Below are 17,454 nucleotides of genomic sequence, written 5' to 3' on the forward strand. Positions count from 1 at the left end.
ATTTGTTATGCATTACCATTATCACTGGTGTGAGTGTAGTATGGAGAATCATAACTGACCTACAGGCAACCTTCCTTAAGGATGAGCTCCATCTCTGAGATCCTTCAGCTCCCTGCCTTTGCAATGCAGAATCTGGAGCAATCGTGGTGGTGGTGCAGCTCTAGGAAATAGGAGATGTGGGCTTAATGGTTTATTAACTCCCCTGGGAAATCCACAGCTAGTGGAGGGAGAGTTAGTTTGATTTAATACACAGAATACTAAGTTTTGCCTCGAGGAAGGAATGTTTTTCACTTAAAATAGTATTTGTGCCTGGTACAACTGGCTACTAAATACCTCCTAGGAGGACATAGTACAATCAGTCACCTTGAACTTGCAAAGTTTATATTTAACCTTGTTCCAGGATTTGCTAAAAAAATTTTGAATATATGTTTTTTTTTAGTTCTTGTTCTTGATTATCCTTTTTTGCTTTGTGCCTTTGTTTCCTACCCATTTAATGCATAATTTTTCCTTTTGTATTGTACTCAGTCTGTGAATTGAAAATGTAGGAAAAATAATTGCAAAGAAAATCTTTGAACAACTGAACAGAGATGGGCAATACCAAATGAAAAGTTTTTCAATCTAGTATAATTCAGGAAACTACTTTTGCATTACAGAAGAAAATAGGGATTTCAGCTCAATGTGTTTGTTTCTGTTGTCATAAATGTATTTTCATTCCACCGTCTTGTAACTTTTTTGTAACCTTGAACTTCTTATAGTCAACTCTAATTTTTGTTGAAAATTGCTGAAACATGTTTTGTGCTTGCCTCTAATAGGGATTGCAGCCTCTTTCGCTGTAAAGCTTTTTAAAGCATGGATGGCAGAGAAAGATGCCAATTCTGTTACCTCTGCTTTAAGAAAAGCCAACCTCGATAAGAGATTGCTAGTAAGTACAATATATTTTCAATAATCTTTATCTCTCCCAGGGAAAAAGAAGGAAATGAAATGCAGATGGTAGTTTTCTGTAAGCATGTTAACTCCCCCTCAGACTCTGTTAGTGTTTCTAAAATGTTTTGAAACACAGCAATATTGTTATGGCTGTAGCACTGATACAGGTTCAGGAATATTAAGTATCACATGTTTTTACATTCTGTCTCTATTTTTCCTGTAGTCAGATGCCTTCTGAGAGACTGTATATATGGGGCTTGGGAATTAAATAAATGGGTTTTTTTTTTCTAACCACTGCTAACAAAACATACCAGCAAATGGGCATGAGAAGCTCTATTTCTTTAAATGTGTTTTCCTTTTGCAAATGGTATATAAAGTATAAAGAGTTAGATTTGAATGTAAGTTTCTGAAGCACCAGTGTTTAAATAGTATAGTAAATGAATAGTAAGCTAATTTTCTGCACAGTAGCCATCTAGGTAGCATAAATGGTCCTGCAGTGGTGGCAGCAGAGCTAGTAGGTACAGTGCAGAAGGCTTTCAGCCTTGGGACTCAAAACCTGTGTACTGGGTTTGTAGCAAGGTATTCAGAGAATATATGAATATGTAGGAATTTCATGTGCCTTTTCCTTCCAGTTTCTTTCTGAAGATCATTTGGGGTTTTTTAATCTTTCAGAAAGATTGCTGCTGCGATAATGCAGTCAAATACACATCCTGTGTAGCAGTACCTGGAGACTCAGCAGTATTTACTCTTTTACCTCAATAATATGTAATTAAGCAAGTATCTTTCAAAAGTAAGGAGCCTCCCATGCCCCTCCATCTCTTCAATTTGTACTTAAGTATCCAAGTCATAAATAATTTGTCATTAACTGGGAAAGGGGCTAATTACACTGTTTTTTGTGCAGGGAGGGCAGGGAAGGAAACTGCGTCTTATTTCTATTTCAAGCTTGACTGACTTAAACTTTCAGCTGTTGACTCTCATTACTCTGTTAAACAACTGTAAAGTATCAGATGATGTTGCCTCGCATAGATGCCTTCATGAAAGTTTCTTAATTTCATTAGTCAGTAAGTAAATAGATGGAAAGTCTCCAGCTTCTTTGTTAAAAAAAAAAAGTGTTATCCATCCCACAGATCATTGTCAAGACATCAAGAATGGATGGTAAGCAAATGCCATTGAATGCTTTCCAAGATGGGGCATTTGCTATAGTGATTTTTAAGAATAATTTTAACTTTTCTAAGTAGCTGGACTTTCATGAATTGACAGTGCCTTTTAATTAGAAATGCCTGCAGAGTTAATGTTAACAGTACATAGTAGATCTTGTGATTTATGTTAAATGATGCATTAGTGGTAGGCCAGGGTGCCTGGGCCACTTATGTGTATTTTTTTGAAGTGATAAATGTGTGGATGCACTGGGAGGGCATGATAAATGTGCTTTGCCATCTATTCCTTTGTACTTTCTCTACAACTCTTGGAATCTGGAAAAAGTATAGTTCCTCTTAGGACTGCTTTGAGCTACATGTTTGGTTCATGGCTATTCCTAAGTACATGCACTTCACATGGAGTGGGTGTTAGCTTATTTGTGTAACTGGACATCATTTTTTCGCTCCACTACAGTGAAACACTGCAGTATGAAAGTGTTGACTTTTCAAGTGTGGATACAAGCACTGTTTTCAGTAAAGTAACAGGTTATTCCTACTGTTCATTCTTAAAAAATGTTCTTTCCATGCTGTCAAGAGTCGTAGTTAGTTATTTAACAGAGAGCATTCCTGTCTTTTTAGGAACTATTTCCAGCCAACCGGCAAAATGTGGACCATTTTGCCAAGTATTTTACTGAAGCAGGTCTGAAAGAGCTCTCAGATTTCCTTAGAGTTCAGCAGTCACTGGGGACTCGTAAAGAACTTCAAAAAGAACTACAAGAACGTCTCTCTCAGGAATGCCCAATTAAGGAGGTAAAAGTGTTTTTTTAGAACTTTTTTGTTTATATAATAATAATCAAAGACTTAAATCAACATTAGGTAGAGAGGAACAGATTCCCTCTGTTTTTATTTAAACTATTTTAATTTATTCATCTGTTCACTCTGTGCTTAAGACTAAAGCAACCAAATATCCTCTGTATTTCCAAGTGTAGTTGTCTGTGGGATGGGGGTGGTTTTCCTTAATTTATCCTTGAGAATGTATTTCCTTTAACTGCATTAACTGTTAGGTTGGAGGGGGAGGGTCAAAATCTTGTTCTAATTTTGTTTCTTAATACTTCTACACCATGATGTTGTAAATGACTACAAGTGTTTGGAAAGTCCGCATCATTTCTGGTTCATTGGAAGTGTCCCTTATTTCCTTCTCCAGGTAGTGCTTTATGTAAAAGAGGAAATGAAAAGAAATGAGCTGCCAGAGCCAGCAGTGATTGGTCTCCTTTGGACCTGTGTCATGAATGCTGTGGAATGGAACAAGAAAGAAGAGCTGGTTGCAGAGCAGGCCCTCAAACATCTAAAGGTGCGTGCATGGGTGAAAAGGAGAAGAGCGCTGTGAATTTACAGAATAAAAAACTTTGGCTGTCAAAGTTTGTCAACGTTGACCTGTTTAAGGAGATAAAGATTTTTGAAGGCTGATGCTGAGCATACCAAGCATTGTGTATAGTCTGACTTCTGTCAAATGGATGCTGAGGACTGAGGTAGTGCAGATCATTGAGTATCCTGAGTCCCACAGTGCCAGGGCAAGCCAAGGTGTTCACAGCCTGAGCATCTCTTCCTTGTGCTTTCCCGGGGTGCCAGGTCCCTGAGAGGCTCCTTGCACTGGGGCAGGGCTGAGCGACTGCTGGGACTCAGCCTGCTCAGACCTGACTAGTGAACCTGACTAAGCCTGCAGGAACTGCCTTTGCAATGTCTTTGCCAGAAGCAAAGACATTTTGGGAGCATGGTGAGGCAGCACCTGTGCTGGGTGTGCAGAGAGCTGGATAGGTCCAGGCAGGAATGCCGAGGCCAGAATTGTGAATTGGCTGTTGCCAATGTTGGCTGTGGTAGCTGGATACTCAGTGACTTGTCAAGTGATAAGCCAGGAGCTGGCTTGGGACTCTGTGTACGTACAGTGTGGTTACTCTCTGATCCAGCTACTGTCCTTGAGGATGAAGGAACTGATATATAGAAAGACAGGCTGCAGTATTGCAGTACCACCACTGCATGTTGGTACAAAAACTCTAAAGACCTTGGGATAGAAAATAAACACCAAACCAGTGCAGAAGCATCAATTACTGCCATCATTGGTATTCCTCATCTAAGTCTGAAGTTATTGTGCAGTGCAAGAGACTGGATCTGAGAGCAGAAGCTTTTCAGCAGACTTAGTCTTTTAAGCAGGTAATCTGTGACCAGAAGAATACTCCCTCATAGCCAGGGCTTCAGAGGTTTGCCTTGGAACAGAAACAATCTGGAATTTATTCTTTATGGTAAAATAGATCTTTGTTCATATTGGATGTCTTTCCATACTTGGGTGTTCCCATGCTGGTTTCGCTCCTACTGCTGCTGTCCTTTTGTCTGAATTTGGTTTCCCAATCAGTAATCCTAGAAATGCAGTCACTCGGGATATTATGCAGTCTTTGATGGTAAGACTGAATGCCTTCAAGTCTTCTCAAGTGGCTCAAATAGCAGGAGAAAGACAAGATAGTTTCCAGAAGGAGGAGAGACATTGTTTTTCTTGTTCTTTTGATGTAAAATTTGATTATCTCTCTTTGAGTTGTAACAAAGTATCCATTGAGATTTATTGTCTAGTACTGCAGGGCAAATTAACAAACACATTCTGGAATATTTGAACTCTGGGAAAAAAGAAACATAGCTGGCTTTGTACAAATCCTGTTGACTGGATGTTTAGTCCTATGCATCACCCCAATGAATTATGTAAGGTATCTTGCCTATATAAGATAGGCATCTCTCTAGGTACATCCACTTTCTAAAACCAAAGGAAAATTTATATGGGGCATTTACTATTTGCACTCAGGGGTAAGATTTTAATAGAAGCAATAGAAATAGAAATTTAGACTTTGATAACTGCTTCTTTACAGTTCAGTCTTTGAAAATGAAACAGCATTTTTCACATCCTTCCTCTTAGGATAGGTGGAGACAGATCTTGGATCCTTCTCTAAGGGCTCTCAGCTACCTCAGTGTATGAGCCAACTCCAGAAAGTGGATTAACAGTGTTAGATTGATGCAGAGCTCAGTTCTATGCCCTTCTGTGTGTCAATGTCCTAGGAAGCAGTCAGGGAGTTGCTTTGACCTGGTGTTGTGTTCAGCATGTGTATAAATACATACTTGATGTGATACATACTTGATGTGTGACATGTCAGATGGTGGAATTTATGCTTGTATGGCCCTATTCTTGTATGACAGGTAACTTTCACAAAGTTACCAGAGCTTTGACATCTGTCTCTAACCAGTCTCTAACTTCCCAGATTCTTTCAGTAAGTTGTACACAAGGCACCCCTGGTGAAAAGATGAGATGGGTCAGAACGCAGAGTATTGAACTAGTTCACAGATCTTAAAAAGCCTTGCTGGGTGGGTGGCTACTTAATAGCAGGGCTGAGGCTGGCAGCCATGAACCAGCATACTTGGGCTGTGCAGTTAGAGTCATGTGTGCCATCCATATGGCAGAACCAGCAGGAGCTGACCTCAGGAGGAGACAGAGCAAGCTGTTCAATGCTGGATCTCACAGAATAAGCTCCTCATTGTCCCAGTAACCTCACGGTGACACTGGGGCTAGTGCCTAGGCCTCGTCCAGTGCAGAGAAGAGATGTTCTCCATGGGTGAGGAGAACCTTCCAAGCAATTCTCACTGCAGGCAAGGTTCTGGTGAACTTTACAGCAGTGTGGGTGCTGACCCCCTGCTCTGTAACATGACGTAAATGGAAAATAATGCCACTTGCTCAGCCAGCAATAAGAAGGTTCCTTAGTCATTTAGACATTTGGGAAACTCATAACGGTGAGCCTGTACCAGTTGAGAAGTGAGGGAGGAATGTGAAGGGGATAAAGTCAGATGTGGCAAAATGAAGACAATTTACTTCCAGACTGAAAACCTAGGATTTTTATTGGAAGTTGTTAATGTTTATAGACAGCAGCACTTCACAAACATGTGGGTGGGAGTGAGTTCTGCTGAGGGTATTAAATAAACCAAATGCACTGTATATTGTCCTGCCTTCCTACAATTTGCCTAAATACCAGCTCAATGCTACAAGGGCTGAAAGGGAAAAAAGAGCTACTCGCAGCCTGCACAAGTTTTTCAGTTCTTACCACAGCACTGATGTTGTTTCTAAAGACGTGGCTATACCTGCCAGGAGTGGGAAAACTTGGCCTCTGGTGTTAGAGATATCTAGCCATTTTAAGGGAGTTTCTTCCAAAAGTACTAAATACCGCCAGCCTGCTGAGCTGCTTGTGGTATTGTGATTTCATGCTCTCTTAAACAGCTGATAATTATTGCAAAACCCATTTTGGAACAACCTTTCAAATTTCAGTTGATTTTCATGTGCTTTACTAATTATTTCCATGGACCATATTGGATAAAACCCTCAGGATTAGCCCTTTGTGGAGAGGTGCTGAAGCGTACTTTTAAACATGCCCATCAGTGCTGTGGGTGACGGGTGGTTTGTCACCTGACTGAGACCAGCAGTAGCCCTGGTCACTCAGACTACAGCTCTGTGATCTCAGGCCATTGCAAGTCCAGCTGGAGAATACCAAACTGGGAGTTACTGAAAACTTGGAAGAAAGGCTGAGCTGATTAGTGCAAGAGCAGATGAAATTGTAATGTGCAATGTATATTTGGCTAGGGTCTCTAAAGATCAAAGGTAATTAAACTTCATCTCTGAAAAGTGCTTTTAATATTATCTTAATTTTAAGATTGTAGTCTTAGCTGAACTCATCAGAGGCTAAGATGACAGGAAATTAGAGAGATATGGGTATAAACACTAGCTTTTAAGGAAAGATATGGTACTTCAGTGTAATTTTTAGTTTTAAGATCTGAAATAAGGGGAAAATTGCATATAAAATAAGTTTTTGCTTTATTTTTATTATATTAATAAATGCCAGGAAAAAACTATGAATTGTACCACTACTGTCTTATCAGAGTAACATTAGCAGTTAATACTGTGCTTGGAAAATGTTGCTGTTTACCAAAGGCTGTCATGATATTCTTGATTGTAGTAATGAGAAAAAAAAACAAGGAGAGTTGATAACAATTAACTTGGAATATTTTACTTTATTTCAATTTTCTGGGACTTCTAAAACCCCTGTGAAACTAGAGACTTTTTTTCATGTGTTTCATCCTGGGTTGTCTTACGTTATGAACATCTGTAAAGCATCACTCTTGAATGAACAGAATGCTGTATTGTGAAATGTATGACAGAAGTAATGCCAGATTGTGGGCTTCATAAATTGATTTTACAGAATTCAGTAACTAAGTGGTACTGAATTTTAGCTTACAGCATGCAGGACATGCTACAAAAATCATGGATATTTGTGTATATGCCTTGTATGTGTTTTAGAAAACGCAGTGTGCAAGTAAATCACAAGGTTTCAGTGAAACATTTTCAGGGATGAAATTCATGATGTTTATTCTAAAAAAGTTTATCTGTTTTTAAGTCTACTGACATGCATTTTGTTTTTCACCCTCTCTTCCTTTCAGCAATATGCCCCCCTACTTGCTGTGTTCAGCACTCAAGGCCAGTCAGAGTTGATCCTACTCCAGAAGGTGCAGGAGTACTGTTATGACAACATCCACTTCATGAAAGCCTTTCAGAAGATAGTGGTACTCTTTTATAAAGGTAAAAGTGTAGAATCCACTGTTGTATTCTGTGCTTGGATTCTCAGTGTCAACCACTCTCTTCTGATGTTTAACCTAGTAGTGCATATGAGAAGGCTGTGTTGGTGTTGAACTCTGGAATACTTTGTGCTTTGAGAGTTCAAAGGAGTGTGTGGCAGCAGGAAAAGCCAAAACAAGCCCTTGTCTCCCTCCGTTGCTTTCATCTCATTCAAGAAGTGTGAGCAGGATCAAGCACTCTCCAGTCATTTCAAGTGCAGTTTAGTCCTTGTATAAAATCAGTTCTAGGAAGACATTTCTATAAATTTCTGGCAGATTTCAACAGTAGATCAGGGCTTGGTTTTAAGAAACCTTGAGAGTGCAAACCCTCCTATCAAGAAGATATTTCAGGGGTTTGGAGTTGGAGGTTTTTTAATTGCACCCTACCAGAAGGAGCTTTTCTTATTCTTCTTTTCCTGCCAATTTTTTGCAGGTGCTATAATTTTGATGGATTTCATTTTTATTGTGAAATTGACTTCTTCACAAGTTTATTCTGATCAGGTTGTCATAGAGACTAATGGTCTTGCACCGCATGTGATGGGTGGGTGCCAAACAGTTTGTTCTGATGTTCTTGCTATAAATAGTTGGAGGAGAAAAATCAGCAGGAGTAGAAAGCTAATGTTGATCTTTGTTCACCCTGTTGAGTCCAGGTACATGTTCAAGGCAAATGAGTTCCAACTGTTGCAATAATTTCATGGTTTCTGAAGGCAGAAGGAAGTGAGTCATGTGGATTTATTTCTATCCTTCTTTCAATATAGCGTGGCCTCCATGATAAATGAAAAAGCAATGCACCTTGTCCTTCTGCCCTCAAATTCTACAATTTGTAAATGCTATTAATGACCGTAGAACAACTTGAACCTGCAAGCTGCAGCAATCACTTAATTCAATTTTCTTTGGAAAAGAACATTTGCTTCGGACATGGTGAATGAAAGGCATAATTGCTGTGCACTCAGAGCATAACTGATGGTCAAGCCAGAAATAGTCTTGTGGAGGATTGCTTTCAGAATTTTTGTAGATTCATTACTGTGTTAGCCTGCAAGAGCAGTCCTGAAATTCCAAAGCATTCTAAGATCAAAAAGAAAATAAATCACTGACTTGTATATTAAACTTAATATGATTGAAGAGTCTAGTTCCCATCTACTCTGCTCACCCCAGGTGCTCTTGTTCTGATGCAGGAGATTACTTGGGCAGGCTTGTTTGGAGGGCTGAGAAGACTTCAGCCTCAGCACTACACGTGCCTCAATACTGTTTAGGATTCACTGGATGTCTAGAGGAGAGTTTGGAGCTACCATATGCCCAATATGTGCTGTGCCTGTGTTCCTGCGTGGAATATCTGGGGCAGGCGTGCTGCAGCACCTGCCTCTGCCATCTGATGCAGTCATGTGGCAGCACAGCTGCCAGCCCTTCCTGGCCCTGTTTAGGCTGGAGCTGGATCTGCCCTGTTTGACAGACCTGCTGCCTGCTGGCAACTTACAGCCTGACCTTACAGCCACTGCCGTAGGGCCCTTCTAGGCCTTGGACGCAGGGAGCATCAGCTCCATCTGGTTTTGGCAGCTTTGGAGTTAAACAGTATCCATTAGGTGAGGACATGCTACTTTGTCAACCAGGGAAGATTCTGGGAACACTAGGCCTTCAATTCCTGTTTCTTATGCATGACTCTGTTGAGCTTTAGTGGCTCATGGTGTGGTTTGTGCAGTGCCATGCTGCCTGCCTCTTCTTTGTTTCAGTGCTGGTAGATTTCACCCTCTCCTCCTCCCCAGTTCATGTCTATCTGCTAAAAACAAGCCATCAAGTTTTAGAGACCTACACTTAATTTAGATAACTTCCCAATGACGATGTATCTTCTGTTTCCTAGTAGCTGAGGAAAAAAGCCTTCTAAAGCTGTTACTGGCTGTGTCAGTGGTGAGGGAACAGCAGACACCCCTGTTCCCCTTTCTGTTGTTCTTAAATGTAACATGCACAAGATCTGGAGAGGTTTCAGGGTCCCTAATGAGCTTCATCTAGTGACAAATAAAGGTATCTGAATGTCTGTGAATGGGCAGATAAAAATGCAGCTTTGTACCAGCATGAATGTGGACAGTTTGTTGCTTATTACTCATTATGAGGGAGTGCTTCCTGGGCATAAAAATAGTCAGCAGTGATGATAGGCACCTAATGCCAGTCACACTTTGACTAATTTAGTTCTGTGACTACTATCATCAGGATGTCCAGCATCTTGCATCTCAATGCTTTCCATATTTCCATCATGAAATAGTCCTTGGATTACTTTCCTGTGAATTACCTGGAAATACCTAAACATGTTGACAGCAGCTGGGACTCATTAGCACCTAGAAGATCTTGAAAGTCTCTGGTGTTGATTTTCTTAATTTATTATTCTGTCTCTAAACAAGAAGTGGTGTCCATTTTTTCCCCAGTGTAAACCCAAGCCCTATTTTCCTTTAAGTAGCAGCAGCTTCTTACTGACTTGTAGGTATAATTTGCAAAAACAGTTCTGTAGTTGGTTAAAGCTTGTTAACATCATCATTATTATTATTACTCTACCCTTGTGTTCCTGAGACAGTATAGAGAAAAATAAGCTGTCCAGTTCTCTGCTGATCCCCAGCTATGATGTTGCTTCTCTGGTTTTCACTTTGAGTCAGTACAATTGTTTATCAGACAGCTGCATTTTGACCAAGATCTAAAATTCAGTTGCAGAATAAGAATTGCTGAATTCTGAGTGGCACTCAGTAAGTTTGCTGGCTTCCTTGCTTGCATCGTAAGATGTATGTTGTGTGTTAGTTCTTTCTATGTTGCAGTGTGTACCTTCACTGTTGGTAAAATAAGCACTGTTGTTATTGGAATACATGCTATAGATCATGCTCACCTGTTAATCCCTTTCTTTTAGTTTGTGTATATCCTTGAAATTTCAAACATGAAATCTTGACATTGAAATTAATGATCGTTCCTTTCATGAGGATCAGAATTTCACCCTTTGAATGGCAAACACAAAGCCTCTGTGTACTTTTTCATTAGAATTCAAGACAACATTTTAGAAGAAGAAATAACTGATTGCAAGTGCATGTGAAGTTTGAGGCATAATTAGACCTCAGAGATATTCTTTTGCAGTACAGAGATACAGCAACCAAATGATGCAGACTGACAGAGATTCTCAAGCTCCGCAGGGAATGCTTAGAAGAAAGGAATCTTCAAGTATCACTTCATACAGGGGTTTTGTTTTTTGATGGATTACAATTATCTTTAAATATCTTCATTATTCAAGTACTTTTTGTGGTACTTGATGCAAAATTTTCCTGGGAAAAACCCAAAACAAACCAGAAAGGCCTTAAATGTACTGTGGGTGACATTCCTTGCACTGAAAGAAGCCTTGTCTGAAGGCTTTGTTCTCCCAGCTGAGTTAGCTGCAATAGAGTTGAATTTTGCAGATTGATTGACTGTGTTGGCAGCTGCCAGGGTGTGCTTTTCCCTTTACCGCCCGTGGCTATGTGGTTTGAGTTAAAAGCAGAAATTCATTTGAACCGGATGATTGAGTGCAAAGCTGAGACCTGAACTTCAAGTAACTTTCCAGTTAACCCTGAAGGATAGAGACTGGGCTGTTCAGTCTCTCTGCTCTGCAGCTTCTCCTTTTCATGAGGGACATCCCTGGAGACTCTGGTCGTGGGTGGTTTGAGTGGCAGTTGGCTGCACCTGCAGGAAAAGCAGCTCTCTGGGGCTGACATCACCTGGGACTGCAGTGAAAATGATGTGCACACGCCCACAAACCGCAGTGCTCAGCTTCAGCCATTAAAATATATCTATAATCAACTATATATATACAAAATGAGTCACTCCCTTCATCCTCCTTCCATTTTCCCTTCCTCCTCCTTCCATTTTCCCTTCCCACTGCTTCAAAGCAACTTAGAGGTATGATTAACTGCACCCTGTCCTGCATGATTGTTGAATTGAGCATCTTTGTGCGGGCAGGAGAATGCCATCCCTTATGAGCACTGGAGGCATGAATGTATTATACAGAGTACTTAGTACACCTTAGAAATTAAAGGAGCGTTGCAGTTGTCCTTCTTGTAGTTCAAGGCATTTTTTTCTTTTCTGTTAGGGTAGGAGATTTATTGCCATGGAGTTAAATACAGGCAAATTTTTCATCTTCCAGACTTGTAAATGTTTTAATCTTTGAGGCACACAGTGAGATTACATGCTGCTTTTATCAGATTGGGGTTTTGGAAAGGGAGAAAGAAATTGTACTTTCCCCTTTGGCAACAAAACCATTGAGCTTACAGGCTTTTCAAATAAAAAAAAAAACAAACCAGAGTTGAGTCCTGTTACTTTTGAACTGAGCTATGTGCCTACCTGAAGGTGCTGCCTTGTACAGTACAGTATCATAATGTCAGCTGTCATGAAGCAACGAGCTTCAACCCTTCTATGAAGCAGCTTCGTACTTGTGAATGTCCACAGTGCCCTAGAGCTTGAGCTTGGGACAGGGTTGTTCTGCTTGGTTTTTTTTGGTTGTTGGGTGGGGGTTTTTTGGTTTTTTTTTTTGTTTGTTTGTTTGTTTGTTTGTTGTTTTTTGGTTTTTTTTTTGGTGGGTTTTTTTGTTGTTGTTTGTTTTTTCTGAAATCTCTCCTGATTTTCTTTGCCTGTCCTATGCATCATACCCTGAGTAAATTTGCAGATGTAGTTGTGTGAACTTAAGGACTCTGAGGTAAATGTCATCTTTTAACATGCACTGTTACATTAAACTGCAGGTTCATGAGTCCATGTGAAATATTTTCAGGTTTGCTAAGTTAAAATCCAGATTCATTAAATACTTTGATGCCTTTGAGCTGCTACTAAGGACTACCAGCAAGTAGTTAAAGCAACATGTTCAAAATCTCTCTCTTGTCTCCAGCATTTCTGTAACATTAGAGAAAAGTTCATTTTGGCAGGATGTGATTTCAGGAAGATGGTGGAATCCCCTAGATTCACTAAGCACAAGTTATATGCATGCAAAAAAGCCTAGAGCCTGCTCAGGCCCTTTTCCCCTGCATTTTCTCAGCACTACTGTCAGCTGCAGTAAACTGCAGAAGAGGTTTTATTTTGGAAAAGTGCCTGAGAGACAAGGTAATTTCCAGTCACACACTCATACTAAATTCCTAATTTTCAAGGAGATTTCACATTCAGTTACTGTTGAATGTCTTGGAATAGTTTTGATTAAGTTCAGACGTATCCCTGGTTGCTTCCATCTGTTTGTTATTCAACAGCGTATGTGAAATATGTCTCCTCTGTCTTATTTGATCAGATGCTTTGGGGTTTTAAGTGTCATTTATTTCAGTTTGTCTTCTTCCCTTCCCTGCCACATCTGCTCTAACTTTAGGCTGAAGCAGAAGGTGATGGTCAGGGTTGGTGCCTTGGCAAGCAAATACCCAGTGGGTGGGACAGCACCAAGAAGCTCATATAAGTACATACATGTGTTGATTTTGAGCAGGGAGGATAGTTTGTTCAAAGACAAAAAGAATGGAAATTTTAATGAGGTGTAGAAAGCTGTCTTTAGTCTTTTTATAGAACAAATACAGTTTGATTTTTTTGTTGTTGTTGTTGATGTTGTTGTTTGTTCTTGCCTCTTGTATTATATAACTGCCAAAATGCCATTGTGGATCCCAGATTTTGCCTCTACAGCCATCAATTACTGAGATACTTGGCTTGGCTGGATCACAGGAGCTTTGTCCTGGGGCTAGAGGTCTGTTGCTAGACCTAAATTTACATGTGTTGGTAATAATAAGTGTCCTTGCTATTTATTAGTATTTCTTTATTCTGAATTGTACTCAGCCTCACATGTCCTCACTGACAGTTATTTTGTTCCTGATTCTTGACATTAAAATGTCAGCTGTGCTGTCCCTCCAAGCCAGTCCCTTAAAATGGGTGGTCTGAATAGTGACCTTAAAACTTATTAGCTAAAAACAATGTAAGACCTTTAGGGGAAAATGATTGCATTTTCCTACTGGCTGTCCCTTAAGTGTTCAGTCGGGAGGTATCTGTCACTTCAGACTTATAGAACCATGTACAATTCTGTGATACAACAGCAAGAAAAAGCATGGTAATTCTTATTGTGGTAACTTCCAAGATGTGCAGGCTGATTATTGTATTTCTTTTATCCAGCAATCTTATGTGGTATATTTAAAACAGATTAATAAAGAACTCTACTTGACAGAAGCACAATATTTGATACTCTGTTTTAAACCTAATACATTACACATTTTGTTGCATCTGGAACCCGTTATCTGCATCAAATATTTTATATTTGTAGCCTAATATAGATCATGCAATGCTTGTTCCACTGCAATCATATTAGCTGTATGCTGCCTTTAAAAAAATCTTTCTCTTCTCATGTTCAAAATCTGCTAATCTCTAAAAAATACTTTTTTTCTTTACAAACACTGATCTGTATTTCAGCTGATGTTCTGAGTGAAGAAGCTATCCTCAAGTGGTATAAAGAAGCACATGTTGCTAAAGGCAAAAGTGTTTTTCTTGACCAGATGAAGAAATTTGTGGAGTGGCTGCAAAATGCTGAAGAAGGTATGGGTTCGTTTGAAGAACTGTGGTAGTCTCTTTGCAAAACAATTTTTTCTTTTTTTTTTTCCACATTTTAGTTGTACCAGGATATGAAGTATTCAGGACTCAAAATACAAAACAGCAGGCATGACCATCGCAATTGTTTCCAGGCATGCCTAAGCCTAACAACACTTGCTGCTTTTTTATTATGATTATGGTGTCTCTGTAAAGTCCTTTATTCATTGGGTACCACTTGTCTATAGATAAACTCTTTTAGCTTCTGCAGACAGGAGCTCTGCACTGATGATAGCATCAAGTACCTTGGTGCTAACACCTGCAGCCAAACAGTTTTCTGTCTCAGTGCCTTTTTTGCTGTTGTCATGTTTAATGGCACAGAGCATGAGCTTGCCTGCACCCTGGCTCTTGAAACTGGCTTTAGCTGAATGATCAGGTTAACATTATGTGGTCTGTATTTGCTGCTTTAAAACGATTATTTAGAAGGGGAACTAGTTTCCTTAGTCCCTAACTTGGTTTTCCCCATGTTCCTGATAGGAAAATACTTCTACCGAATAAGTTATCTTTTTTTACATGGAAAAACAATTCCTCATCAGTTGGGAAGATAAATCCATGTGTAACAGATATGGATAGAATTATTAGAGTTCATTTGCATCCATTTAATGTAATTAGTTTTATAAACTTGGAGGGAATATGTACTAGGAACAGATCAGGTAGCAGTATAAAAATGGCAGCTGCTTTCACGCTTAGATTTTGGATGGGCAAGCTTGGTCTAATTCTAAAAAAAGCTTGGTCTTTTCTAAAAAAATTTCTGCTTGTATGCCTTGGCTGCTCTTTATTTTTATCCTTTCCTGCGTGTCCCCTCTGCCAGATGTCCTTAATTACAAAGTCCAGTACAAACGGAGACAAAATGTTTCTGTAAAAACACGCAGCCGATGTTTGCCCTCAGAAATCTGATCTGTGGTGTAATATTTGTTGGCAGTGAGCCTTTTCCTGTCAGGTGAGCACTGAAATGCAGTATGATGCAAAGTAGCTTTAGGTTACAAAACCAGCATGTGTATTCCTGCTTCTAGGTTACTTCTACTTCTTCTGCTTCTATTACTAAATGAACTTTATCTTATGCTATAAAAAGCATTAAAAAATTTGGTTTGTACATGTTTCATACCTCCTGCAGGGTAACGCCACTTATCCTTTATAGATAGGGTGGACGATGATGCTGATTGATATTTGCAAAGCAAATAGTTTTAAGGGTGCTTCCTGGATGAGAGCAGTACAGTCTACTCATAGAGATTAGAAGAGTGAGCAAATAATGCTGATCCTTTATTAAACTCAGCTCCAGTACACATTGTGGCTCTGTAGATGAGGACCAGAATCATTCATAGCAACATGGTGAAAATTTTAATGACAGATCTGTAAATTAAGAGCTCCACCATGGAGGGCAGCAGAGTAAACCTTCATCTCCTGAAGCTGAGTGTTTCTTTCTGGTTTTCTCTGTTTGATCTGCCAACCTTTCCTAGGAAGTACTAGGTGTGGTGAAAATTTTCATTTTTGTTTTGGAAGGTTATCTTGTTATTTTTATGTAATTACTCACATCAGTGTCCTTGTGCAACCTACATGAAGTGTTTCACTCTCTTCTCTTCCAGAGTCGGAGTCTGAAGGGGAGGAGAACTGAGGTGGTTCCACAAAGCACAGTCTCAATCTAGGTTAATGCCAAATGCGCTTGGGAATGCCGTACTGTTCAAGCAAAGAGGCTTTACTTCAGTGTCATACAGAAAACTATAGACTAGACTTTACTTTTGTTTAGAAGAATAAAGGTTTTTAATGGAGCCCGAGGCATTAGATGCTTTACTTGGGACTCTACCTCTGGCTCAGTGTACACTAACTTAGGCAAAGACATTCAGCAAGGAGCCATATAGAAAAAGTGAAATGAATACTTATGGACTCCTTTTTATTAACGGTCTTTTTCAGGTACTATGGTATATGAACACTCCAATTTCTGTTTATAGAACTGTTTGGTCTGTGTTTGTAGCTCAATATTGGCTTGTGTATGTGATTTGACACCACCACATTTTTTTGAATAAATGGCTTTTATATCTTAGTTTTGTGGTATTAGTGTGTATGTAAAGTTCTGGCTTGCCAAAGTTTTTATGATTCTTCAAGTAAAAATTACATGATAATGCCAACAGACCATTTTCATACTTCTTCCTCAAAAAATCAGCAGCTGTAGTTAACTGGTATAGGGATCACTGCCAAATCTTTATTCCCGTCCATTCATACAACTTTGGACAGATTAACCATATTCCATAGCAAATATTGATTGATTCTGTTCTTTAATTCAAAGAAGATATACAGGAACAAATCTGTGGAGTCTCAATTTTGCAGGTACAGTTTATGCAAATGATATATAGAATAATATGTTCTGCTCAGTTCAAGCTACACTCAATTATTGGTGATTGCTGAATTTAGAAAGAGAAGTTGTCTCATTTTAGAAGAATTAGCTTCAAAACATGCATGACTAGAAGTCATTACATGTGAAATCTGAAATTTATTTACATCAGGTTTAGAAAAGCCAAGCTTGTATTCTTACAGAGGGAAAAGCATGACAGGGCATAATCAATTAATGAAGGGTTGTATTTTGTCATTAGAAACCAGTAAGCTAACAGCTAGTACAGATTTTTCTGAGGCAAAGTCAACACTTCATATAAATCACAAATGATTCTCAGTATGTATCTAGCTTTACTGTAAACAGCAGTTAGCAAGTGGAAATCAAGTGCTGTTGAGTGCCAGCTTTCCATCCAGTACAGCATTTATTTTCCTAACAGGTATCGATCTTTGGAAGGGGAAATATGTCATGGTGATGTTTCCAGTAAGTTTGAGAAGACCAGAGCCAGTCATGTTAAAAATCAGAACGTATGCATTAGTTGCATTCTTTCCCTTTTGCTTGTTGTTATTACAAAAAATAAATTTGCTGGGCTTGAAAACACATGCACAAAACTCTGCAGCTGTGACGTGGTAGTACTGAGTCATTGATGTGCAGCCACTATTGCTAAGAACATCTTAAATTCAAAATTGCTATTTCCTGAGGTACTAATGAATGTTTAGTTTGGTGTAGGTAAAAGCACTTTTCTGTATAACCTTAAATTTAGGCTGCTGTCGAAGGTGCCAGTCT

General features: G+C 39.3%; 1 protein-coding gene across 1 annotated transcript in view; it reads left to right on the forward strand.

The window, feature by feature from the left end:
* Positions 1-16,383, forward strand: part of BZW2 (basic leucine zipper and W2 domains 2) — a 54,248-nt gene extending 37,865 nt beyond the window's left edge. Inside the window, exons 7-12 of the mRNA XM_041466174.1 lie at positions 813-922; positions 2,700-2,870; positions 3,265-3,411; positions 7,578-7,716; positions 14,172-14,294; positions 15,929-16,383. Coding sequence (XP_041322108.1) covers positions 813-922; positions 2,700-2,870; positions 3,265-3,411; positions 7,578-7,716; positions 14,172-14,294; positions 15,929-15,957 — 719 coding nt within the window. The 3' untranslated portion in view covers positions 15,958-16,383. The remainder of the gene's footprint in view (positions 1-812; positions 923-2,699; positions 2,871-3,264; positions 3,412-7,577; positions 7,717-14,171; positions 14,295-15,928) is intronic.
* The last annotated feature ends 1,071 nt before the right edge of the window (positions 16,384-17,454 follow it).

Source organism: Pyrgilauda ruficollis, unplaced genomic scaffold (genome assembly GCF_017590135.1).
Source record: "Pyrgilauda ruficollis isolate IOZ18807 unplaced genomic scaffold, ASM1759013v1 scaffold2, whole genome shotgun sequence".
NCBI classification, from domain to species: Eukaryota; Metazoa; Chordata; class Aves; order Passeriformes; family Passeridae; genus Pyrgilauda; species Pyrgilauda ruficollis.